Genomic DNA, 26878 nt, shown 5'->3' on the forward strand with positions numbered 1-26878 from the left:
TACATTGGGGAAACTGAGCTGTAAAGAATATATATGGTCAAAGTGAAAACTCATAGATTCTGGTTACTGGAAGTCATTTTCTCCTGCCACAGAGGCCTCATGTAGCTCCCTTGAGGTGGAGCTCTCTCCTGGGCTCTGAGCATTAACAAACTTGTGGAACCCTGAAGGCTTTCCTTGTGTGTAGACTATCCTCAATGTGTCTTTTAGGTTCATATGCTTCTGGCTCCAGTGACTACTACCCATTTCAGATCTTATGACCGTTCAAAGTTCACAAGGTCATCAGCTGGTTAATGGAGGGGAGAGAAACTTGATTCTCTCTCACCAAGGGCAATTTCTTCTCAGGAGTTCTTTACCACTGGATGAAACCATTACCATCCAATTCATGATTCCAAATGGTCTTACTATGTAGTGCAGAAGCCCAGAAGTAAGCCTGATTTTTTTTAGACAGTCATAAATTATTTCGTCTTGGTATATCTTCACCCAACGTTTCAAAGCACTTCACTCCTCCTAAAATAACTGAAGACTTGTAGAACCTAGTCTGCACTTCTGAATGACTGATTCTGAGCCTTCTACGTTTACACTAATTAGAGTAGGGGCAGCACAGAGACATTGTCCAGGATGGACAGGTGAAAAGGCAGACCTACTCAACTTTCACTTTGCTGTTTTCTCTGTTCTACCTCTCCAGTTCTGAAACCATGAAGTCAGATCAAATCAATCCTGCCACTGTTCATGGACAGGTGTGTCAAACTATTCCCCTGTGGTCCCACTCACTATCCGCTCCCCTGTGTACATTGTCTCTCTCATCGGGTGCACGCTGCTTTTGTTTTTGTAAACCCAGTGCTTAGAGAGTGATGGGCACATGGGAAGCATTTATATTTTTTTCCTGTCGTTCATTCATTTTTTTTGGACTGGGAAAAAAAAATAGAACAAAATGGCTACATTTCTAACCTAATGAGCTGGAAGTGTTTCGCAGATATATAGAAGCCTATTTTGACAATGTGCAGGGTGAACTACAGATTCTAATACAAGAAGCAAATTTGGTAGCATAGCTATCCCAAAGCCCTGGTGAGGAAGGGTGCAGAGAAGTACAGTTATTAAGAAGATACAATAATATAAAGAAATCCAGGAAGCAGAGGGGGGAAAGCATGGTAGGAGAACTGTGGGTGACAAGAAATCTCATTAGTGGGGTCTGCAACAGATTGCCTAGGCAGAAAAGGAGGCAGATGAGAAGTTCAGGAAACCAATCACAAGCCTGGCATGACACAATGGCTGTGTGTGTGTGTGTGTGAGAGAGAGAGAGAGACAGATAGAGAGAGAGAGACAGAGACAGAGACAGAGAGAGACAGAGACAGAGAGACAGAGACAGAGGGGGGCGCAGAGGTGGGGGAGAGGAAAGAAAGGGATTCCATTATCCAAACACCTTCACTCCAACCCCCCTTAACTCTAGTACCTTCCTTCTTTTAATTCTTTTCCATTTACCATCTATAAGCTTGTTTGTCCATTTTTGTTTGCCTGTTGTCTCCCTCACTAGATGGTGAGCTCCTTGAGGGCAGGGACAATACTGTGCGTCACCAGCACAGTGACTAGTACATAGTAGGTGCTTAGTAAATGTTCCGTCTGTTAGAGCTCTCTGCTCAAAGCAGTATAGCTAACAATTGCTTAACATGCCTTAATGGTGATTTTAGCCTTTAAAAGGCAGAGGAATCAATCAATCACCAAGCTTTTATTAAGTACCTGATATGTGCAAAGCACTGGGTTAAGCACATGGGAAATTCTATTCTGGCAATTTGAGCCTTTTGTACTTAGCACAGTATAAACACTTAATAAATGCTTGTTGTCTGACACCCCCCACCTCAAGTACTCAGGACATGAACTTCACACACAAGGGGGAATGGTTTTTGAGGTGGAAATCACGGGAATCTTCAGGGGAAGGATCCCCTCCGTGTTAGATTTGGCGATAAAGTACAGGATGCTGGGGAGAATGTGACACGTATAATAGACTGGGGGAGAGAAAACATCAAAGGATTCTGAAGAAAAGTAAGCAGGATGCCTTGGAAAGTCACTCCAGGCTGAACGGCTCATCCTAAGGATGAAATTCTGAAAACAGAAAGACTGAAGACATACTGACAAGAACAGGAAAGTGGGAGGCTGAAAGTGAAGCCCAAGACAGACATTCCATCCAGGAGATGGGATCAGGAGAAGGTAAGGGAATGAGGACAACAGCAAAGCATGGGCTTGTCAGGAGGTCGAGGGGGCTAAAGCTCCGACTGAGCCAAGGACCATAAAAAGAGCTCACTGTTTGGTGTTAGTGGGCAAACCAAAAAGGCCAACAGAAGCACTGTTGACCAGCTTAGCCTGGTCCCTTCCCTTACTGCTGGAGGGGGACTGGACATGTTTATCGCACTGGACAAACGTTCACAGGATCCTGAAAAGGGGACTCAGAGATCACAGGGTCCAAACTTAAGGGAACAAGAACCCCTCCTACAACATCCCCAGTGGGGGGACAACTAGCCTCTGGTTAGAGATGGGGGAGCTCACTGCCTCCGCAGGCACCCACCCCACTCTGGGACAGTTCCTGGTGCTGGGAAGCTCTTCCTACGCCAAGGCCCAATCTGGATGAAGATCCAAAAAAGCAGACAGAGGAAGTGGCCAAAGAGGCAGGAGGCGCAGCCAGAGGCACACTAATGTTAGAAAACCTCAGAGAGAGGAGGGTAACAGACAGCCTGCACAGCTACAGAGAAGGTCAGCAGGAGGAGGTCTGAGAAAAGGCCAGTGGATGGGTGAACAAAGAGAGCCTCTGTAACTTTGAAGAGAGTGGTTTTGGTAGAATGATGAGGCCAGAAGCCAGCTGGTACAAGGGACAGCAAAGGAAGTGGAGACGCTTCTCCCCCGAATCAAGTCTTCTCTTTTCTCGTCTAAACATGCCCCACCCCACCTCCGGGGCCAATCCTCACCCAGCAGGAGTCCAGAGTTCTCCTAAAACATGCTGCAGCTTCTCAGCCCATGGGAGAGTGGGCACCCTGCCCCTTCTGGCTCTGGTCTCCAGGGAAGGACGATGCCAGTGGTTGCTGACCAGAAAAGATGGTGTTCAGAGTGGGAAAGGATTTGAGGTTGATTCTTTCTGGTCCCCGAGGCACTGAAGGCTTAAGCCTTCCCAACAGAGGAGCTAAGTGGGCCCTGGCTCAGTCTTCCAGAGGATAATGGGAGGTGGGGGGATGGGCGCAATCACAATGAAATGGTGCAGTGACAAGTTTGTACCACTGGAGAACAGTGCACCCTGTATCTCCTGAGACCTGGACATGTCAGGGAACCCTGGGACCCTCAGAAGTCCAACCCAGAGCCAAGAGAGTCGCCTCTCTGACAGCACCAACGATCCATCTTCCAGGTCAGCTTCAAGGCCTCTGGTACTCCTTCAACTCTTGGGAAAGCTTGGATTTTCAGGCACCCCTGGCACCTGTGCAGCTTCCCCTGGGGCTGAGCAGCACCAGGCCTGTGTCTCTTCAGGGTCACAGCCTCACTAATCACTACCTCTCCTCTGCTCCAGCCTGACTGACCTTTCAGGGCATGATAGCTAGGCCCTTTCCCAGTCAGATACTCTCTGGCTCCCAACACGTCACTGGCCCCTTTGTCTTAAGACTGAATCAGGACCCAGTAAAAAACCTTTAGCGGTTCCCTCTTGTCTCTAGGATAAAATATCACTGCTCAGTTGGGCATTTAAAGTCCTTCATGATCTGGTCAACCTTTCCATATTTATTTCACGTGACTTCTCCTTTAGGCACTCAATGTTTCAGTCAAACTCAATGTTCCCCAAACCAGGCCTCCCATCTCCCACCTTTGTGCTCTTGCACACTGCTCCCTGTACCCTGAATGCCCTCCCTCCTCACCACAGCCTCTTAGAATCCTTCCCTTTCCACCAGGTCTCAGCTCCGATGACCTGGCCTTGCCTCAGAGGACTCTCCTGTGGTGGTTGTCACGCTGCATGGTGGGCACTCTGATGGCACAGACAGGGCAAGGTGGGCAATGCCTTCAGTACTTGCCCTTATGTCCCTCTTATTGGGGTATGGCCCCTTCCTTCCTCTTGCCTCTTCCTGCTGCCTGTGATCCAGGGGCTCCTCTTCTGGTCCTGACAGTAAGGTATTTCTGTCCCACAGATTATAACTCACTCTGGGCTATTATTCAACTCCCCAGCCCTGGCCCTGCTGCATTCAGTCCAAACATAATATCCTTCATGCATATATTATCTGTCTCCCTATTATCTGGAATCATTTCGGAATTAAATTTCAGCCTTGCAATATTGGCTCCAAGAGCGGCTCGCTTTATGGGCTAGTCAAAGGTTAGAATAGCAATCAAAGCAACACTGCCGATGCAGCGAGACATTTTAATATTCCAAAACCCGGTAATTGTAAAAGGACATAATATTTTTTCCCTGATTACCCCAAAGGCAACACATGTTAACAAGGCGAGGGAAGGAGTGAAAGAGACTGCAGAGTTCAGACAGCTGTTCGATGACGACATATTTAAAGGAGAAGCAGCGAGAAGGCTCCCGAGGGCCAGGCCGGGCCGGCAGCCCTCGGCTCTGGTGGCCCAAAGCCTCCTGCCTCTGCCGGGGTTGCCTGCACAGCAGGAGCCACACCTGGCTGGGAAGGGCCCGGGCAAGGGGAACAGAGGGCCTGTCTGGCTCGCTCCTGGCTAGCCATCAGCACTGGGGGCGGGGGTGACCCCAAGAAGGCCCTGAGGCCCAAAGGTCTCTGGGGCCAAGGAGAGAGAGAGAAAGACCCAATACCCTGTGGAACAGTGCACAGGGCTCTGGCTGTGCAATCAGAAGATCTGGGTTCAAATTCCCCCTAGGCCATGGTGGTACCTGTGTGTCCTCCTGTGTAAGACCAGTCAGCTGGGCTAGGTGCCCACTCTGGAGTCTCTAGGATTCTAAGACCTAGAAACTCGGCTTCCCTTTGTCTGTGAGCCCCCTCTGCTCACTCAGACTCAAAACCCCTGAGCTTGCTAGGATTTTAACTCTACAGTGAGGTGCTTCCCTGGAAGGGGGATGGGTTAAGTAAGGCACCTCCTGGGTCACTACCCTCTAGGACTTGGGGCTTCTCTGTGACAGGCTATTTGTTACAAAAGGTTTTGATGTCTCACATTTCTGGACCACCAGGTGGCGCAATGGGCAGACGACCAGTCAGCCTCAGCAAGCCTCGAGTTTGAATCCTGTGATTCCTGCCAATGTCAATCCTGCCTTTAGGCAAATCTGGTTCCTGCCCTCTCTCTGCCTCAGCTTCACATCTGTAAAGCTGGCACAACAGCAGCCCCCGCAGCAGCAGATACAGTCTTTGGAGTGCTGGACCAGCCCAAGAAATGTGTGAGCTGTGTCACAGGGACCTGGGTAGGATCTGAACCCACAACTTGTGACTCCTTCCGCTGGAACAAAGGGCAGCGCAGGCCTTGGCTGCTTCCTGCCAGGACCACATGGTACAGGGGTGCCAGGAGCAGCACCCGATCTTCTCTAGAAAAGCCTGCTGCCACTGCAGCTTTGGCCCAAGGCAGGCCTGGTTGGGCCCAGAGGGCAGGGCCTGCATCCTGCTCTAGTGATAGTTCACCTGGGGTTCACAGTCACTCTAGGACATTACAAATGTCAATAGGTGCAGCTACCTTCAGCACGGGGGTGGAAACAAGACGTGGCAACCTTGGTGATGTGTGGGCTCAGGGGCTGCCAGGGGCCTGTCCCTCTCCATGGTCTGTCTGCCCTCTGCTCCTCCTCTCTCTTCCCAGGAGTCCTTCGGGAAAATCTGGGCCAGTGGCCTCCTTCAGACTTAGGCCCAGACCAGCTTGGCTAAGGTCTCCAAACCTGCAGCTCCCATCAAGTTAACCCCTCAGTCCCAGGGCTGCCAGATTCCACTCCGGTGCCTTCTTAGGTACCTGCCTAGACTCACCCGTCTTCCCACTCCTGGAGGCCACGGGGAGCCGCCCACGGCACCTCCCATAACAGAGGCAGAACTGTGATAAGGAGCCCCCGGTTGGGGGAAGGGGGTAGGAAGGGAGTCCCGGTCCTGACAGGGGTTCTCCAGGAAGTCTAAGGGTTACACTCAGGGAAAGCGACTCCCCTGAGCCTCAGCAGCCAGAACAGACAGCAGGAGGTGAGGCTGTCACCATAAGCGCCACTTCTGCCCTGCCCAAGCATCCTGCCTTCCTACCAGGTGCCCACTGGCACTCAGTGCCCCCGTGTCCATCCACCTGAAAGCAGAATGAACTTTACAGGGCCATCATTCACGGTTGGTCGACATGGCTGAGCGCCTGCTGGGCCTCCGGGGCTGCCCATCTGTCGAGGTCCCAGATTGACTCTGACAGCCCAGGACTCCCAGTCCTCCCTCACAGAAGCAGCCGGCCAGGGGTCCCACTCGCCTCCCCCATCTGACAGAGCATCCTGGAGCCAACTCCAGCCGCCTTCCAGCTGCCACAAAAGCACACAAGCATGCTTCCCCAAAGAAAGCATCAGGATCCTAAGCACAAGTCTGACCCTGGTCCCCTCTCACTCATGAAGCCCTGCATGGCTCCCTAGGACCCGGGCCATGTTCCCCAGACCAGCCCTCGCTCTCCCCACACGACTCCATCTCCCCTCTCTAGGTCTACAATAGCCATCCCCTGTCCCCTCCCAACTCAATCTGTTGGGATCCCTGGTTCACTTCAGGTCCAGCTCAGGTGCCACCTTTTGCTAGAGGTGTGTCCTGACCACCCCACCCTGCAGCTTCCATATTTGATGGTGCATATGCCTCTCCCACAAAGCAGCAGGCCCAGGCCCTTGAGAGTCTCTATCTCCATGCCCAGGGCCTGCTGGTCACTCAACTCATGGACTGCAAGGATCAGACCTTTCATGGGCACGGTCAGTAGTCAAAGCATGTGTATGTGTGTACATGTGTACATGCATGTGTGTGTATGCATGCATCTGCTCCACAGTCCCCAGGACCCAGAGCTGCCATGTCCCCTGGTCTTGCTTGCTCCTTCCTCTTCTCCCCTCCCCAGCTCTGCTGCTGCCCAGGCCTCAGTCAGCACAGCCTTGGCATGTGTCCAAGGCACCCAGCCCATTACTATACAGGAAAGTCTCCTGGGCTCCTATGTTCTCCCCTGACTGCCAGCTTCAGCCAGGGAAAGGCCCTGACTGTCTCTCACAGGTCCTGCCTCCTCATCTCCCTGAGCCCTGGACCCACCTCTGGGATGCTGGGCTCTGATAGGGAGTTTTTTACCCCCAGGACGCATCCCACCATCTCCAAGCCCTCCCCGACTTCTCTTTGTGTGTCATTTCCCCTCAATCTAAGCTCCCAAAGCGTACAGAAAGGGGAAGGATGAGGAGGGCTGGACTTGCATCGAGAGAACAGCAGTCCTGGAGTCAGGAAGACCTGAGTCCATATTCAGCCTCAAACACTCATGAGCTGTATAAGCCAGGGCAAGCCACTTACCCCCTGCCTGCCTCAGTTTCCTGAACTATAAAATAGAGGTAACAGCCACTCTCTCCCAGGACTGTTGTGAGGATCAAATCAGACAACATTTGTGCACTTCTTGGCAAACTTTAAAGCCCGTTGGACATGCCCGTGTAGGCATTATTATCATCTAGCCTTGGACCTGGAGTCAAATGGCCTGGATTCAAATTCCAATTCAACTACTTATCCCTGTCTAACTCCGTGATGCGCCTTGGTTTCTTTCTCTGTAAACCTCAAACGAAGCCTGTGGGCTCCGCTCACCCTGCAGAGCCTCTTTCTGTCCCTGCCAAGAGTGGCTCTGAGCAGCATAGCCTAAGACGTCTTCTGCCCAGGTGAGCTGGAATCTCACAGAAGGCAAGACTGAGTACAAAGAGATGCTACTGAAAGAGGCCAGAAGTTGAAGAAGTGTGTGTGCTCCGGTCACTGGTTGAGAGAGAGCCATGCCAGCCTGCATGCCTGAGATGATCAGGCCACCTGCTGGCACCAGGGAGATGGGGAGCTCCTACCTGTCCTCACCTCTTCTACAACGCGGCCCCTGATAAGTGAACAGACACACTTGGGCAAGGGTAAAGGGCAATGGTGGGAGTAACCCACAGTGAGGGGGGAAGGATTCAAGAGTCTGGCTCCCTACCAGAGACTACCAGCTCAGAACACTCCTGCAGCCTCACAGAAACCTTTACACATGCTCAGCCCATGCAAGTGTGGTCCTGAAACCCATCCAAGGGACGCACAGCTCTTAAACGGCCAAAGCCCAGAGGTTTGGGGGGTGAGTTCCTGAGGAGCAACCCTCTCCCCAAACAGAGCCTGCTTCAGCCAGCCCAGGTCCTTCAGGGCCCCACAGAGGCAGTGCCTACCAGCTCAACTCCACTCCACTTCCCACACCCAGAAAGTACTCAGGTCACCAACCTGAGACAGGAAGAAAAAGAAAAAAGCCAGGGAAGGGGAAGGGGGAATGGACGGAACCCATGCCCACCACCAGGCCAAGACCCCTGTACACACAAGGAAACCCAGGTACCTTTTTCAGGTTAATCCACTGCTTGAAGTAATCAGCCACTGGCAACCCCAGGTACTGGCACTGCCCAGGCAGCCTGCAAAAGAGCAGAGAGAACAGGTGAGAGGGCCTTCTTCCAAGGCAGCATTAAGTAAGTGGGATCTCAAGACAGCGCTGACTCTGGGAGCCCTTCTGGGAAGTGGCCTGGCTCCTCAATGAGCAGGAGGATGTGCATGGCAGGCTCAAGATCTTAAGGTTCCAAGGACAGACTAGCAAAGTCCAGCCAGCTGGTGGACATTGGATCAGGCTGGGGAGAAGGCAGGGAGCCAATGCCTTGGAAGGGGGAGGAAATGGTGGCACCATTCACTACCCCTACCCAGTCACTCAAGCTTCAATCCTCCGAGGCCCCATGGAAATGAATGCCCATTTCCTTTATGGGACAGCAGGGAAAGGGCCAACATGGGGAGGAGAGTATATGCATTCACCACCACATAGTCAACAAACCATCACCTTCTTGGAGGGGGCCTCCTCTTACAGGGAGCCCACCACGCCTCCTGGGGCACCTCCTTCCACTTTGGGCCAGTTCTCATTGTAAGAAGCTCTACGTGACCACCTTCAAACTGGCTCTCTGCCACGCCCCACCTCCTACAACACATTAGTCAGCCATCCCTCCCAGTCAGGTGTAGTCTACAAAACCTACAAAGCCACCTGTGGTTCTATCAAGACAAGAATATTGTCAAACAGCACACGGGAGGCAATCACAGCCATCTGGGGCACTCCACTGAAGATTCCCTGCCAAAATGGGATGACTCAAGTCAGCCATTCAACTAGCATTGAAACCATGTAACTGAACTATTGTCCGGCCAACCTCTGTCCATTGAATGCATTGGTAAGGGCTATTCGAAGTACACTATGTCCTGCAGCATTGCCCTGGCCAGAATAGGAAGTGAAGGCAGGATCCACCCCCAAAGAAGCTGGGCTGTTGTCCACCAGGAATCATGGGCAAGCTCTCTAGTCTAGAGGCTGCAGACTTGGTCCAAATCCCTCCCTGTGAACCTCAGGCCTTCACTGGCCCTTCTCTGATTCTGCAGTCTCTCTTCCTCCTCCCCAAGACTGCCAGTTCTTTCAGGACCAAGGGCTTGGATCCAGGACACGTGGGCCAGGCAACTTGACCTTTCCCATGAGCCACTGGGTCCTGTCCTTCCCAGTTCAAAGGTCTTTCGCCTGGAGTGAGAATGAAGCAGCTCTTCCTGTTCGGTGTCCAGCTGCCATTCTCCTGACCTCCCTGAACACTGGTTCCCTTTCTTTCCAATTTAAAACTCTTTCCTCTCCTCTCTTCTCCCTCTTCTTTTCCCCTCTGCACCTCACAGAGTCCTTATTGACAGGTCACGTTCCTGGGGAGCTTTAAGACTTGCAGCCTCTTACAGACATCATCTCCTAGGGGCTTCCCAAAGATTCCCATGAGGGATGTATTCTCATCATCATTGTTCCCATTCTAGAGATGATGACAAAGACTCAGAGAAATGAGGTGACCTGCCAGGACAGCCCAGAGCCCACCGGGACCCTCAGCTGCCTCCCCATGTTGACAGGCCACTTGCTTGAGGACACTCTGCTTGATGACATGAATGCTCTGCCTCTTCAGAAGTACCCAAAGTTTAGCCATCTATACATGTCTACATCATTCAAAAGAGCAGATGTTCCCAGAGGGCAGGGACCTTTGCGGTTTTTGACCTTGTATCCCCAGTACACAATAGGCTTGCTGCCTGGGCTGAGATGATGGAAAGAGGACACAGGTGGAAGGAGACAGGGACTCAAGACCCAGGGGCAGGAAGGAGCTGAGTCTGAGTCCTACCGAGGGGCTGGGAGACCCTGAACAAGTCACTTCTCTTTTCAGTGAGCACCCTAGGAAACTCTCTAAAGCAGGCCCGCACAACCTGTGGCCTGCCAAAGGATTTTGGGTGACTCAGGAAAAATGTAGAGGAAAACACACTCTACACTTCTTGAGGGCCACCTAAAATCCTTTGGCAGGTTGTGCATGCCTGCTCTAAGGCAACACATCCCTAAGAAGTTACCAGCCCTGCACGAAAAAGGGAGCTTCCTCCTCTGGGAGGCCCCTATACCCACGAGATTCCAGGTGCTACCATGCCCCCTCCTTTGCCAAGGGGAAGAACAGAAGATAAGAAGCAGAGGGAAGCAGGAGCCCTGCCTCACAGAGGATGTTCGTGGACCCAGGAGATGTGACTGCCATGTTATCGCTGACAGTGCAGAGGTCTGCAAAGACCAGAGAGCAGGGGAGGGACCCCAGGCCTGGAGAAACATCTGTGTCGTCCTGATTTTCAAAATCAACAAGAATGTCCCTGGCAGGCTCTAGGTTAGTGAGCCTGACTTGGATTTCTGGCAAAACTCTAGAACCCGTTATTAAAAGGGTGACTTGGGAGCATTTGGAAAGAGGAACAGCCATCACCCAGAGGCAGCCGGGCTTTGTCAGGAAAGGTCATGCCAATCCAGTCTTATTTCCTCTTTGGACAGTCAGAGGATTCACAAATGGACAGAACACCATGGACACAGAATGTGATGCATTTCAGCAAAGCCATTAACATCCACTCTCGTGCCAACTTCTGGGACAGGGAAGTGAGCTCCTTGAGATCAGGGGCTACTGACCTCTGTCCTGGCATCCCCAGCCCTGAGCATGCACATAGGGGTTGCCTCCTCTTTGCCCTCCTATCCCTGGCAGGGAGATGGGGATGGGGAGGCTTGGGCCCAGCATCTGTGCCTGTGCCCAGGAGACATTTAATCAGCATCTGCAGAGTGGCAATCTCTCTTCTGCTCTTTACTCTTCCCCTTAGTGGGGTGCAGGCCAGGTTAGCAAATTAAGCCTCAAAGGTGTGACCAGCAAGTAGATGGCAGTTAGACCTGCTGACTTCTTACCTAGCTTCCAGTGGCTTGTCCTGCCAAAGAGCCTGAGGAGGCCCAGGCCCCTGGGTCGATGGGTGCTCCAAGAGGGCGCTACCCATGTGAAAGCACAGGGAGCCATGTTCCCTTGTATCTCCAGCACCAAGAGGGCCCCGCCCGCCCCCCCATCCCATTCCAGTCATGGTTTACAGGGGCTCAGATTTGCTGGCGGCTGGCATGGCTGGGCCTGTTGTCATCTGGTCATGCTTAGTGGGGCCATCAAATGAAATTTTATACATGCAGCCAGCCCACAGGTGCAGGCCGCCCGCCCTCGCTTTACGAGGGGCTTGCATGGCGTCATTGGCAGCCAATAGGGAAGGGCCAATTATGCCTAGGCTGTAAAATGGAGCCACTTTTCTTGCACACATAACTGGCTTCATTCCCTGGGCAGGGCCCTCTGTATAACAGTGCCCTACTGCCCACCTGCCTAGCTCTAAGGAGGGGCTGGCATATCACTGCCTTCCCTCAGGGTGGAGGACATAAGAGACCTCAAGGGATGGCCCCCAGCCAGCACTTGGACCCCAAATACAGGGGAGAGCTTTCCTGTCACTGCCACACTTTCCCTGTCCTCTCCCAACACACACACACACACATACCCCACTACCAAATGTCTTGGGCTGAGAAGGGAGTCACAAGACCTGAGTTCCAATTCCCACTCAGACTCTTACCAGCTTCGTGGTCACTGAAGCCAGTCACTAAATCTCGGTTACAGAGGATCTGTTTTCTCCTCCATAAAACTGCGTATGCTAAGAAAGCTCACACTACTCATCTTAGAAGGTTGTTATGAAACAAAACCAAACCAAACCCTCATGACCATGAAGATCTGCAAAGTGCTATACAAATGTGAGTCACATCCTGGTGGCCCCTCAGGCCTGCAGGCTCACCCTGACCTACTACCCACAGAGGACCCAGGAGCCTGTCATCCCTTCAGGCTCGCCCTAACACAAGACCGACCCACATGGGACACAGGAGTCTACAATCAAGCCACACTGTAGCTGACATGCCACCTCCATGGGATTAAGAATGAGCCCGGGATCTAGGGTCATGCTCAAGGGTCAGTACTGTATCAAGGAGGGGGCCTCTTTCCCACAGACGTGCTCTCCGTCTTAGGGACATTTCCCTCCCCCACTTAAACATAAGCATCATTTTCATATTATTCCTTTAAACTAAAGGAACAGACTGAGCTGCTTCTCTCCCCTCTGTATACCTTTGGGCATGGTCATGCACTCAACAGGGTAGTACAAAGCAGAAGCAGGGGATAAGAGGGGAAAGACACCCCCCAACCCCTTCCCATCCTCCCCCCAATACCCTGCTTAGAGGCCAAGGGCCCCACCTGCCAAGGGGGCTGGGAGCTGCCCTCCCCCACAGCACTGATGGCAAACAGGTGCGCCAGAGTGAGGGGCTCATTAAATGGGGAATGCGGGGGAACATTCCCCCACGGCCTGCTGGCTAATGGGCCCAGGGAATTGGCAGAGCCATCAGGGGAAGGGGCTGTGCTTTGAAGAGCAGGTTTGCAGGGAGGAAAAGGGAGGGGAAGCAGAGCACCAGACAGAAACCCGCTGGGCTCCGGCTGCAGGCTCCTGAAAAAGTGTTCCTGCTGGGGCCTTCTCCAGGCAAACCCACCCACCACCCATGCACACAAGAAGCCTAGTCACACAGATAGGGTTCCAGCCCTCTCAGTAACAAGAACAAACATGGGTGCTCATATGGCACCTGGAGGTAAGTGTGTGATGAGCTTTATATCTGTCATGTGCTAGAATCACAAGAACTCTTCAAAGGAAGCGCTAAAATGATCATTTATGGATAATGGGCACATGGTTACCCAGCAAGGAAGTATCTGGTGAATGATCTGAAATCAGGATTTGCTGGCTGGCAGGTCGTGACTCTTGCTCCTGGCCCAGACATCCAGAACATACCCACACAGCACAAAGGGGCAATTTCAGACAGACCAAGTGAGGCCCTTGGGGCTCTCCTCGACTTAGCTCTCACCCACCCTGGCACAAGAGCTCAGACATCTCCCCCCATCCCCCCAAGATTGAAGGCAAAGGCCTAAAGGACCTGAACCCTTCCTGAGTCTGGCCAAAGGGGAACAGGTTACCAGGTCAGACTCAAGAACCCCATTCTGCCTCTCTCCTGGGTTGATCTGTGCTAACCCAATTCAAAAAGCTGACTGGTGAGCCAAAAGGCTAATGTGTTAACAGTGAATAGTTGCAGACAGGTCCCATCTTGGGCCTGTCTCATTGGTGAAGTCCCCTCTCCATGAGAAAGCCAGCTTAAAAAGCTGTATTATTAAGGCCATAAGATGACCAACAGGTGAGTAAGGGAAAGGGCAAGGCATAGACAGCCCTTGTGACCCGGCTGCCAGTCCAAAGCAGATGCAAGCTCAGCCCCTTGCACAGCCTGACCCATAGTAGGCACTTTATCCTGGGCTGTGCTCTAGAACAGATGAAGGCACACCTGAGTAAGTCTGAAGCCAAGAGACCATGAAGATATGAGGAGACTTGGCGGGGGGTGGGGGTGGGGGGGGGGCCTTGAGAGATGCTCACAGTGCTCTGCTCAGCCTTTGGGGCAGAAGCAAGGGCCAGAGAGGGAGATGAGGCTTCCCTGTCCCTAGAGGTGCTCCAGCAGAGACGGCACGCTGTCCAGGGGAGGGGCATTCTGAATCTGGGGCTCCCCTGGGGAGGGAGGGCACCTGCCCAGCTGGCCCTGGGTGATCCCAGCCCCAGCAGCAGTGAGCAGCACAAGGCAGGCCAGCGGCTTGTCTTTGTCTCCCTGCTCCTCCGCCTGCCGCTGCTGTCACTGGGAGCCAGCAGTTCTCCAGTCCTGGAAGAAATCAACAGCCCTGGTGATAAACGGCCCCGCTTTGGTTATCACTTTTCCTTAAGTTGAGGAGAGAGGCTGATGATGGATGGGCTGGAGTTTGGTTATCAGGGCGGGCTGTCAGCCAGGGGTGCCTATCTCCTCCCACACTGCACAGGGCATCATTACAGGATGGCATCGAGGTGAAATATGACCCAGCGAATGGAAGAAGAGAAAGGATGGGATTAAACATGGAGCCAATTGAACAACAATGAGAGAGGCGCATGAGGCTGGGCCCTTATCGGGCTTGTGACACCTTTTATCTCCGTCTGGTTAGAACGCACAGGGCACAAATTGGTCCTTCCTCCCCCATTGTGTCCTCTTGTACAAACAGAGACAGATAAAATGTGTCACCACTGAGATAGCGTATCAACTTAACCCTAATTATTCAGGGGGTCAAACTAGGAAATAGGGGCCTCATTTCAACAGGTTCTGCCATCTCGGCTGAGCCACCAACCACGTGGAGGGAAGGGGGGAAGGGAGAGGAGGAAAGGAAGGAGACAGAGGCAAAAGAAGGGATGGGAGGAAAGAGAGTAGGGGAGGAGAGAGAAAGGGGGAGGTGAGAGAAGGGAAGGGGGAGGCAAAGGCAGGTTTTGTAGGACTTGAGGTACACAAGTAGTGCTGGTGAACACACAATTACTGCCTGAACCTCTGACTAATGGGAGCAAAGAGTGGGTAGCTCAAGGCCCTCCTGGGACCTCACCTCCCGGGAAGAGGCCCAGCTGAAGCAGGGCTGGTGCTTCCTTAGGGCCTGGGGTGGGCCCTTTCTGTGAGCCCTGCCTGAGTTCTCCACTACCTAGTGAGAGGGAAAGGGACACTCTCAGCAGCCCTTCATGTGCCAAGATCTTCTGGCAGCGTGCTGCCCTCAGGGATGGCATGGGCTCCTCCACTGGAGGGCTTCCAACACCAAATAGCTGAGCACCCAGAACTGACCATCACTGGCAGGGCCTGCCCTGGCTACATTTATTGTATGGGGCCAGAAGGCAGGTGTCCACACAATCCACAGAGAAAACAGGACTGGCTAATGGGGTCCTAGCTTCTATGCACATGCTTCCCCCCACCTACTCCTCCTCTTCCTCCACTCCCCAGAAGCCTCTGCCACTGCCCTGGTCCTTGCCCTGAGGGAGAGCTGCAGGGTCCCTTTCCAACCAGAGCCTGTAAAGATGATACACTTGCTGTGGACTGTGGAGGGTCAGAAGAGAGGGCTGTTTTAAATACCAACTTGACAGTCAGCTCCTTGTCTGTCTTCTCCCCCCACCACTCCAAACTTGTCACGGTACAAGAAGTCTATAAGCAGCCCATCAGCTTTAAATATCAGTGTTCGTGAAGCTGGAGCATGAGAGCAGAGGAGCGGGAAGGAGACAGTGAGCGCCTCCGTCCGCCTGCCGCCCGCTGTTGGCTGTCAGGGTTCGCTAATGAATCTCCCCAGCAGCCATGCTTCAGACTGGGGGTGGGGAGGAGGGGGCCTGCGCCAGGAGGAAGTCTTCCAGCGAGGGGTCTTCACAGCACTGAAATGTCTTTTTCTGAAGCCCCTCCATTAATGAATGTCACTGCAGAGCAGGTCTTAGAGGAGGTGGGGAGTGAGGCTCTGGCCACATAAACCCCCACGGGACCCCCCAGATCAAAGGTGTACACAGTGCTGCCCAAACTCACCAGCACAAGCCACAGCATATGCCACCAGGGGCCTCCTGATGGCAAGATCAGGGAACAGTCATTTCAGAGCTGAATCTCAATTTGCTCAATGGCAAAGTCTTCCCTCTCCCACACATCCCTCACAGGGCTGTGGTGAAGACCAGCCCAGACAGTGCCAGGCACACTGCAAATGGAGGGCACAACAAAGCTGGAGCAGTATCATCCCAGCAGAAGAGATGATTGCCCAGGCCACCACTACACTGACTCCACTCCACACCCCTGCCTCCACTGTCATTCCAGAAAGGAACAGGCAGATGGGGGGGAGATCTGCCAATGGGCAGACAACATCTGACTTGTTGGAAACATGAAGCCTCCATCTGAAGCCCTGGGGAGGCAAGGGTGCCAGCCTCCCACCCATAAGTCACGCAGGTGAACCAGAAAGGAAGGAGAGCAACCAAGTCCGTGCTGGAACCAAGAAAGCCTGGCCGCCCCCAGAGCCTAACAAAGATCAGGTTGCCATCCTCCCTGTGGGCCTGCTCTCCCCCTAATCCCTGGGGCACTGCTACGTAGGAAAGGGACCACAAGTCCTGATGCTGGACTGTCAACCTAGCCTTAGCAAACACACAGGTTACAGACCCTTTTCCTCCAACTCCAGTTCAATAAGGTTTTGTTAAGCTCCTACCATGTGCCAGACACTGGGAGCACAAGACCAAGACAAAAAAGCCCCAAACCTCCACCAGTACCTGCCCTCCAGAGCCTTCCATTCTACGTGGGCATGAGGCTGCTCTGCAGGGCTCAGGACATGCCCGGCCTGAGGCCTCTGAGGACAGGATCTGGGGTTCCTGACCATTGAATCGGTCACTAGCACTGCATTCATGGAGGTAATGGAAAAGAACCGCTGATGAGCTGAAGCTTGAGGCATAACGTAAGGTTCAGTGTGCTCGGGCAGGAACTTGGACCAAATGACCTGAATGATTTTATCACCCCTGTGCCCAAATGCTCCTCAAGGACAGGAGAGACAACTGACCACACCTGTCCCTGGGGGGTGGGAGGGGATGTGCCTGGCACACCAGCCACCAGGACAAAGTCAGGCTGGGAGGGCTGAGGATGTGGGCACTCAGCTGGGTCTGCTGCTCACTATGCATGTGGTAAGGGAAGTAAACCTGCTTAGCAGCTCCATGTCAGAAGGAAGGATGCACAAGAGTCCTGCCAGGCAGAGAAGATTCAGGCACCAGATCTGGGCCAATACTAGCAAATTTGGGCCAGGATCCCTGGCCAGGAGCACTACAAGTGCCATGACCACAGCCCTCCCCACCCCCATGGCCCTCTCACTGTCTGGACCTCCTTTTCTAAAATAAGGGTGGGTCACCTCAAAAGAGGACCTTGCCAACATTTCTGTGGTGATAACAGGACAGCAATGCTCCTGGTACACAGGCTGAACACACACTAGACTCTTTAAGCCAATCCTGGTTGTATGCCATCACACCTGACTCTTGGGGTCTAGCACCCAGGAGGCACCTACAGACCCCTTCTCAAGCAGCTCCTGCCAGCAGTCTGACCAAGCAGCAGGGCTTGTGCCCTCTTGTCAGCTGTTGGGGCCAGGCTATCTCACAGTTCAGATATGTTCAGACTCCCCATCTCTGCCAATGCCACACACGAGTTCAGGCAGGTTTGCCCATCCAGGGACCCAGGTGGACTCAAAACCAGGGTGCCCCAGGTTTTCATCCCCAAGACTTCCACACAGGCAGGGAGCCTGAATGCCCCCTCCTCAGCAGGTGGGCAGGTTTTGGGCTCCAGAAAAAGCCCTTGCCCTGGCATCAACCCCATATCCAGGAAGCAAAGCGAATTTAATTTCCGCTTGGCTCCCGAGGGCTGAGATGAAAGGACATCACCTGCGCCGGGGCTGGCAGGCAACAGTTACTCCTGCTGGAGTGTGCTGGGATTTCAGCCAGGTGTGACCTCTCGGGGGAGGGGGCAGGGGCAGTCTAGGGGTGCTAGTCACACTTATTCCCCAACATGGCCCAACACTCCCAGGAATTTCTCAAAGCCCATCCTTGACTGTTCTAGGAACAAGTACCAAAGTTTCCCTGCCTCTGGGGTGGCCTGCAAATGAGCCTCACCCCACTTCTAGGCTCTGGGATATGGTGAGCAAGGCTGTTCCCTGGATCGAATGCATCATGGCTTTAGAAACTTGCACCCACCCTCCTTCAGATTCCACTCAGCCCCTCACCCCACAAGCTGGCCCACTGATGCCCTTCAGAGCAGCCTGGGCCCTCTATCCCATCCCAGCTGGCCCCTGAGTATTTTCTGAGGCCAGTGGTCAGACGGCCATTTGTCTAGAGGGGGATGCCCTCTTAACAAGAGGAATCAGCCACAAGGGAAGCTCTTGAACCCTCCCAACCTGCGTCCTTTAAGAGGTGGCTGCTATGGACATCCCTCCCCTCCCCAGCTGGCCCTTGACTTTGACTGTCATTATTCTGGGTATAGGAAGGATACCCGAGGTATGGGCAGGTGGGCAGCCCCGCCCCTGAGTTTGGCAGCACTCAGAAATCTCTGGAAGAAGGCAAGTCTAGTACAGCTGAGGGTAGTCACACAACCCACAGGTTACCTTTGTAAATAGGACCTAGTGATTAAGAGTGTCGTCTGCCCCTGATAAATCTACAAACCCAGCACCTGTTGCCCTCGCTGTTCCTAAAGCATCTCCTGGGACCTGGGTCACATGGCACCCTTGGCCCAAAAGCCTGAGGGGTTCCAAGCCCAGTGCTCATCCTCACTGCAGCTGGTGTGGCATACTCCCTTGGATGCTGCTTCAGGCCCTGCCTGGAAGTGTGCTCCCTACCCACTCTGGGGCAAAGACACACTGGCCTCATCCTAGTTGTGGCAAGACTGGAAGCAAAGGGGTTCTCCCCAAGAAGAGCCTGTTCCAGCTCACTGGGGGTGGGGGGGGACATGGAATGGCCATTCTGTCTGGGTAGGCCACACCATGCTACCAACCAGACTCATTCTCTGGCCTTTGCAGGTAAATCAAATCCAGCTCCAGTCCCAAGGTGAGGCCCAGGCCCTCTGGGGCTGTGACCCTCCTCCCCAAACCAGGGCAGGTCCATGATGTGGCCAGAAGCTTTTGGGGGGGGCAGCCACAGGCACTTGTCACCACCCCTCCCGAGGGTGAGGAGCTGCCAGACAATGGAAGGGCAAAGGACAGCTGCAGCAATTAGAATGCAGGGCAATTCAGGAGCTATTTAGCAGCATGACCCGGGAGGTCACAGCAGCTGACTCCCATCCCTATATAAATATTGGATGAGTCGGGTGTATGGGCTGAGCCCCCTAAAGTATTGCTCTTTCACACTCCACCCCCACTTGGCTTGCACTGGGAAAGCAGCATTATTTACCACCTGACAGTCAGGGAGACCAAGTCAGAGGGACTGGACAAAGTCCATTTGTCCAAATTCACCAGGGCCATGCAGCCAGAGGCAAAAGGAGAGGTGGAGAGAGGTTCTAGGAGGCATCGGTAGGAACTACGCATCTAGGAGGGTCCTCCAGAAGGGGGCCCCTCGAGGACCTCAACCCTGGGCCCCTGGCCTTGAGGCAGGAGCGGGTGGGGGCCGTCACCCTCCTGCGGCATTGCTCCGTTGCACCCTGCCAAGTCTCTGAAGCCCGAGAGCTGTTTGCAGTCAGCACCGTGATTTGTTAGTAATTATTTCCACGGTGTCACACTGCTGTCACTCTGTTAACAAAGAGACAGGCTGCCTCGGGCTGCCTGCAAGAAGAGCAAGGAGGGCCTGTCAGGATCCCGGCGGCTCGGCCGGCTCCCTTTCTTCCCCAAAGCAGAGCCCTCAGCAGACAGGCGAGGAGAAGCCTTTCAGAAGCTGCTCGGCTCGAGCCCAGACCCTCACATCTCATTATCCACCTCCCCCTCTCTCCTCATTCCCCTCATTTCTACTTAACCTGACACGCCAATCCCAGAGCCCACTTGCTGGCCTCTCATCTCCTCCAGCCGCACTCCCCAAGCTGCCAGAAACTGCCCAAGAGAAGATGCCCGGGGCGGGGGTGGGGGGGTGGTGGCGGTGGGGAGAGACACAACAGGGCACCCTCACTGTCATGTCAGCCACTTAACACAAAGGCAAATTACCCCAGAGAAAGCAGGTAACAAAAGCCAATAGAGCCCAACTTGCTCCTGCCTCTGTAGGGCATCTGGGGGGAAGGGGAGAGCTCCCTGGCCACTGCACCAGTCCCCCACCCCCAGCGGATGGCCCTGAGGAATTGGTGTTACCTGCAGTGTGCAGACATGTCTCTGTGTGTGTTACATGTGTGTGCGCACGCATGTGTGTCCAAGATGAAAGGCACCCACCAGGCCAACCTTCCCGAGCCTCCGTCTGCACAAACCAGCCGATTTGCTTTAGAGCAACCTAATGTCTCCATTACCCTGGCTGCGAATTAGAGAGCAGATTGTCAGGGGCTGACAAAACAGGGGTCACTCACCTTGCAGGCATGGGAAGTGGGAGATTAATTCTTTCCTCCACCAGACAGAATCAGCCTCCAGGATGCTCCCAGAGAAGTGCTGACCTGAGAAACCCTTTCCCTACCACACAGCAATGACCACAGCCACTCCAGGCAGCAGCAAGCACTCCTGGGGTGGGGGACTGAGAGGAGAGAGCAGCCCCCCACCCAGGGCACTCTGAGGGGCCATGTCTCCTGAGAAAGGGTCTTCATCAAACCACTTACTCCACTGCCCTCTCTTCCTTGGAGACTTTTGGGAGGTACAGAAGAAACAGTCTAGAAGCCACATAAGCACCTTGATGGGTGGGGAGTGGGAGCTCAGAATCACTGGTTTTGCTGTCAAAGGATCCACGTTTAGGCTCCAGTTGTGATACACACCAGCAATGATCCTCGGCAAGTCCCTTGTCTCAGCTGCTTCACCTGTGAAATGGGACTAACAGTGCTGGCACATCCTATGTCACAGAGCCAAGGGGAGGACTGCTGTCACATGGTGAGTGCTCACTCAAGAGATGGGGGCTGCAGGGATGGCCCCAAAGCCCCTCCCTGGTGGGGGCTGAGCTGCCTCTGGCTCCCAAGGTGAGGCCTGCCTGAGGAGGGCCTTCATAAAACATATCTGCTAGGCTGGTCCAACTTGCACACAGAGGATTAAAATGGTAAATAAAATTAAGCCTGTGCATCACTCATGGTTAAGATTTCACTAATGTGAGCTGGGTGCCGCCCCCCAGCCATAAACCCTTCAAGCTGGGTCTGTGCTTTATGGTTGAATCAGGCTAAGAGTGTTTCCCTTTGACCACAGATGGAACTAGGAACAATTCGTGGCCAAGTGGTCTCCTGAACTGGAGTCAGCCAAGCCCCTACCCACCCTGGCCAGGGCTCCCCAGGGGAAAGGGCGCCAAAGGGCCTGGTGACAAGGAGCAGGTGTCCAGCCCTGGAGATGGGAGAACAGCACCGGCCAGCTCCTAGAACCCAGCCCGTACTGCTGGTCTCCTTGCCTCTTATCACTCTCCCTTCAGTTACCTTGGTCATTGTCTGGTCTCACTCTGACTAAAGATAGGTCAACCGAGATGAAGGGGGAGGGAGGGTGGGACTTGGCCAGGGCTGCACAGGCAAGAAGTAACAGACCAGATTCAAATCCAGGGCTCCAACACCAAAGCTAGCACCTTCCCCACTGCTCCATAGCCTCCAGATCAGGCAGACTCTTCTTCTGCATGCATCATTCAGGTTACTGCTCTCCTGCTTTGCCTGAAAGGTGAAAGGGCAGCCTCTTGGCCTGGCACGCGAGGCCTTCCCAATCCCGTTCTCATTTCTCTTTCCCTCCCAATCTCCTATGAAAGCACTGAGGGGCAGTAGATCAAGAACCTAGCCTAGAGTCAGGAAGATCTGATTTCAGATTCCACCTCAGCCATTTACCTTCAAGTTTCTTAACCTCTCCTAGCCTCAGTTTCCCCATCTATAAAATGGGGATAAGAATGGCACCTACCAACAATGGCTGTGGGGCTCAAGTGCCATAATCCTGACAACACACTTGGCAAACCCAGCCTGCACAAGTTATGAATACATGCTATGATCCACTTATGCTGCTGGCAGGGGATGAGCCTAGCCACTAGAGTGGGGATCAACTGGTTGGTTACAGAGACTTCTAAGGGCAGAAGGAAAGCAGAGATCCCAGAAAGGCTGAGAAGCTAAAATACCCCCTGGGATATTAGCCCCAGGGGCTACTGACCTGCAAGCCTGCCCCTCTTCCCTTCCCACACCTTTGCTCCAGCCACCCCTACCACCAGACATGCCTTTCCCATCCCTATCTTTCTCTGGGACACAGATTGAATGCCACCTCCTCCTGGAAGTCTTTCATAGTTCACCAGTGACCTCTGCCTCCTCCATTCCTCCCTGACATGGCCTGGTCAGGTACTACCTGGGTACTACCCTCTCTATGCTGCCCTGTTAGAGTCGAAGCATCCAAAGGAAGGAGGGTTTGAGCTCTGAGGCTCACCTGTGCCCAGCAGGGAGCAATATCACATGAGGAAGGAAGGAGGAGATTGGCGGGGCAGAGCACAGAAAGGTGACAGGAGGCTAACGCACTCCCTCCCCCAGCCTTCCTAGTGCCTGCTCTAGAGCAAAGACAGCTGCTGGAGAGGCCCGTCTGGGCTCCATCCACTCACCTCCTCCCAGAGGCTGCTTCCAGCAGGTGAAATGAATCTTCTCCCTGAGCTCTCAAAGGCCTAAGGCCCTGTTAGGCTAACAAGGCCATCTCCCCACTAATGCATTTGAGCTTGGAGGCCTGCGGCTCCTTCATCAGCTGCTCCAGGTATCCCTTCTTTAATTAATACCACTGCCGAGTCTCCGCAGGGAACGTCACCCACAATGAATGGCTCTCTCTCATTAAAGCTGGGCCAAGCTGATGGATTCAGGATGAGGCGGATGATGCAGGAGCCAGTGCTAACAAGAGACAGCCGCTGCTGCATCCACCATGGCTTCTGACAGTTTCTGAGGCCTGGCCAGAGGGCCCCCACCTCTGGAGGCTAGGCACTGAGCCGCCACTGCTGCTGCTGCTGCCGCTGCCCCCGCCCCATGGAGCAAGGTCAGCACCTCTGATGAATGGAGAAGGGGCCGGAAAGAACACTAGCTCGAGGTATGCCCAGAAAACAGGTAAGCAATAGGGCAAGGTAGGCCAAGGGCAGGCTCCATGGGGGACACTACCAAGCTCTGTAAGGCCAGCTGAGGCTGGGCTCCTGCTTTAAGCCTGATACCCATGGAAGCCAGGTGCACAGAAGAAGGGCCCCCCAAACCTGGCAAGCAGTGAGGAGGGGGGAAGGACACAGGTCTCCCCCTTCCCTGCGGGGGGAGATTCTCCACTTCCTGAATCCTTTTGAGTGCAAGGAGGTGGCAGGTGGGTTGGTCACACGGAGATGGAGATGCCCCAGGGGCCTATGATAGATGCCTCCTACGCCTGAAGGACACAGAGTTAGGGAAAAGATTCCACACAAGCTGACTGACCCCCTGCTTGGAAGCAGCTTTGGGAGTCCCAGCCTGTCAGCTCCAAATAGCCCCTTTATACTTAGGAGAAGGGGAGAAAACATGGAACACCCAGTCCCTCATGCAACAAGGAAAGAAGGTCCCTAACAAAGAGGAAGCAGCTTCACCAAAGGGCCCTCCACACACAGCCTTGCACCTGACCCTAGACCATGATGCCTACTGTGCCATTCCAATGAGCCTCTGTTTGGAGATTCCCAAGGAGAGGCTAAGAGGGGCCCACCCTCTCCCCTGGGACAGTTCTTCTCCCCTGTGGACACAGAGCCTGAAGCTGCCTCTTTCCCTCTGCCCCTGCTTCTGCCCTTGGGGGATTTCGAGCAGAACAAGCTCTGTTCATCTCTGGTGTACACCCCCCAAGTCTACACCCCATCGCTAGAGGGGAGACACTTTACACGGCAGACTCCTGGTGGCTCCAATCAATGTCATAATTTCTTAATGATCTCCCAAGTGCCCAGACCTGCGCACCTGCTGTGGGGAAACACATTCAAGTTAATTCAACAAAATTTTGTTAAGCACCTACTATGTGTTTGCCAGGTCAGGTACAGATGGGCAGACATATCCAGCAACAGTGCTGGCCACCAACAGCTTCTAGGCAGACGGCAGAGACAGCATCTGTGCAAGTCATGGAACATGGGGGACAGCCTGATAAATAGCAAGGCTTGATCCCTCTGGGGGAGGGGATGGGAGTGGCATCGGCCAAGGCCACCTCTCAGTGGGGTCTGGGAGAAAAGAAATTTCTCAAGAGATAACAAGGCAGGAGCTCACTCCAGGCACAGGAGGGCAGAGCACTAAGTGAGGACAACCAGGCCTCCACCAGGGCCCCAAGGAGAAGAATAGGAAATGGGAGGCAGAGCCGGCCACAGAAGCCTTGAATGCTGATGTCATGAGCTCCTATTTCAGGCAGCAAATCCAAGAAGCCACTGGATTCACCCCCCAAATCTCTCTCCCCACAGACATAGAGCAGTCTCTCTGTACCAGGGATCTCTGTCCAGGCCTACAGACCAAGGACCCCACGGTCACTGTCAGAAACCCAGCAGGGGAAGCCTTGACTGGGCAGCACTGGTGAGCCTAGCTGTCAAAGACTGGATGGAGGTTGAGGCTGCAGCCAGACACTGGGCACCAGGGACCAGACTGAGCCCTGGGGGTCCACGCAATGCCACAAAGTCCCTGCTCTCATGGAATTCATATTCTAATGGAGGAGAAAAACGTGTCAATACCTGGGCACAGTCAGAAAGTGGGAGGACCAGGCAAGGAGGGGCTGGACTATGGAGAGCCCTACTGCCATACTGAATTCTGGAGGGCATAGGAAGCCGCCAGGGGTAGGGAGGCCTGGGACACAGTCACGCAAATCACTTTGGTAGCAAAATCAAGGAAGGACCAGTGAGACTTCTGCCTCAGAGGAGAGGTAGAATCCTGTTGGAGTCTGCCTCAGTGCCCATCGGGACCCTGGTGCTCAGGGACAACAGTCTTCAGCTGGAAGATATTGGGGTGGGGGGGTAACCTGAGGACTGGGCAAAGGAAACAGGGTATGGATGGCCTTGAGAAGGGAAGACAGCTTGTTTCGGGCCTGGGTTTCCCCTGTATGGGAGTCTCTGACCAGGAAGGTGGGCAGAGGCCTCTGGGCTTCTCTGGTGAGCTGTGGGTAGCCCATAACAGAGCTGTCAGAGCTGGAGGGGAAGGTCCAACCCCCACCCAATAAGTCCCCGCACCAAGAAGTGGGCCAGACTATCCTGCTCTGGAACAGCCGACCGCTGGGAAGCCTCAGTGTGGCTCTGTCCAGTCCTTCCTGCTCCGGGCTCTGGCCTGGGCCCCTGCTCTAGGTCCCATCCCTGCCCCACTGAGGTTTCCATTCAGGGAACTAAATATCCCCAGCTCCTTCAATGCACCTCACCCAAATGGCCCTTCCTCTGACAGTACCCCCTTCTAGACACTCTCCAGTTCATCCGGCTGAGGCAGCTAGAGCCTGAAGTCCACTCAAACCCCTAGATCTTTTTCAGAACAACTGGTGGCTCTCTATGCATCCTCCATTTTCTGTACTTAAAGTGAGGCTTCATGACCTAGGAGGGGCTTTCCCTACAGGTCCATCAGAGGACAGAGAGAACCACTGATGCTGCTTACACACTGCTTAGACTCTTTGGCTGCTCCCAGGGCTGCAGCAGGTACCTAGTCTTGTGTACTGTGGGCCCCCTCATTGGAAGGGGAGCTCCTGGGGGCAGGGGTTGTTTGGGCCTTTCTTTGTGTCCTCAGTGCCTAGCACACCGTTAGCTTACAAAGACCTGCTGACTACCTGAGCTCGCTTCAGCAAGCTCCAGGGCTAGAATGCTCCCTAGGTCTGGAGGTCTCAGACTCTGCCCAGCAGCTTGGGCCCTGGCCTGGGACCTCTCCTGGAATTTGGCAGTAAGGCCTCGCAGAAGTCAGGCTTCGCAATTTGAGGTCAACACTCATGGGGAGGGACAGGATCAAAGAGAGAATAGAAGTAATGGGGCACAGGATAGGATGGAGGGAAATATAGTTAGTCTTATACAACACGACTATTATGAAGTCATTTGCAAAACTACACAGATTTGACCTATATTGAATTGCTTGCCTTCCAAAGGGAAGGGGGGGGGGGAGGGAGGGAGGTAAAGAAGTTGGAACTCAAAGTTTTAGGAACAACTGTCAAGTAATGTTCTTGCCACTAGGAAATAAGAAATATAGGTAAAGGGGCATAGAAAGTTATTTGGCCCTACAGGACAAAAGAGAAGATGGAGACAAGGGCAGAGAGGGTTGATAGAAGAGACAGCAGATTGGTGATAGGGGCAATTAGAATGCTCGGTGTTTTGGGGTGGGGGAGGGGACAAAAGGGGAGAAAATTTGGAACCCAAAATTTTGTTAAAATGAATGTTAAAAGTTAAATAAATAAATAAATATTTAAAAAAAAAAAAAAAAGAAGTCAGGCTCTGGCCTTCCTGTTTTCCACACCAAACCTGGAGCTTTTACCAGAAAATCAAATTAGAGAATATTTGTAAAGCACTCAGCGCAGGCCCTGGCACAGTAGGTGCTTAATAAATGCTTGTACCCTTCCTTTCTCCTTCCGCCTTAGTGCCATGACAAGCTAGACACATCCAGACAACCAGAATTCTGGGCCCAGTTTTGCCCCTTACAGCCTGGAGGACCCCCTCTGAGTCTCACTTAGATGGTGAAGGAGATGGACAACTGGCCTTGGAATCAGGGAGAGCTGAGTATGAATTCTGCCTGAGACACTTCTTAGCTAGGAACCTCATGTACTTTCTCTCAGCATCACTTTCCTCATCTGTAGAATGATAACAAAGAGTGCATCCATCTCACAGGGGTGGTCTCCTCATGGAGACCCAATGAGAGTATCTGTGAAATGCTCCCCAAGTGTGGAGGGATTCTGGGTAAGCTACAGGGCTCAATTTCCTCACCCTTCCCAATCTCCCCAAAA

General features: G+C 53.5%; 1 protein-coding gene across 6 annotated transcripts in view; it reads right to left on the reverse strand.

Annotated features, from left to right (window-relative positions):
* Window positions 1-26878, reverse strand: part of ERI3 (ERI1 exoribonuclease family member 3) — a 180393-nt gene that overhangs the window by 75776 nt on the left and 77739 nt on the right. For 4 of the 6 annotated variants that reach the window (XM_072649184.1, XM_072649187.1, XM_072649189.1 and 1 more), the window contains one exon: window positions 8488-8560. In XM_072649184.1, the coding sequence (XP_072505285.1) occupies window positions 8488-8560 (73 nt within the window). Of the gene's footprint in view, window positions 1-8487; window positions 8561-13961; window positions 14239-20176; window positions 20336-20628; window positions 21442-26878 lie in introns of those variants that run through there. The other 2 variants (XM_072649185.1, XM_072649186.1) reach the window with 2 other exon arrangements.

Source organism: Notamacropus eugenii, chromosome 2, assembly GCF_028372415.1.
Source record: "Notamacropus eugenii isolate mMacEug1 chromosome 2, mMacEug1.pri_v2, whole genome shotgun sequence".
NCBI lineage: Eukaryota > Metazoa > Chordata > Mammalia > Diprotodontia > Macropodidae > Notamacropus > Notamacropus eugenii.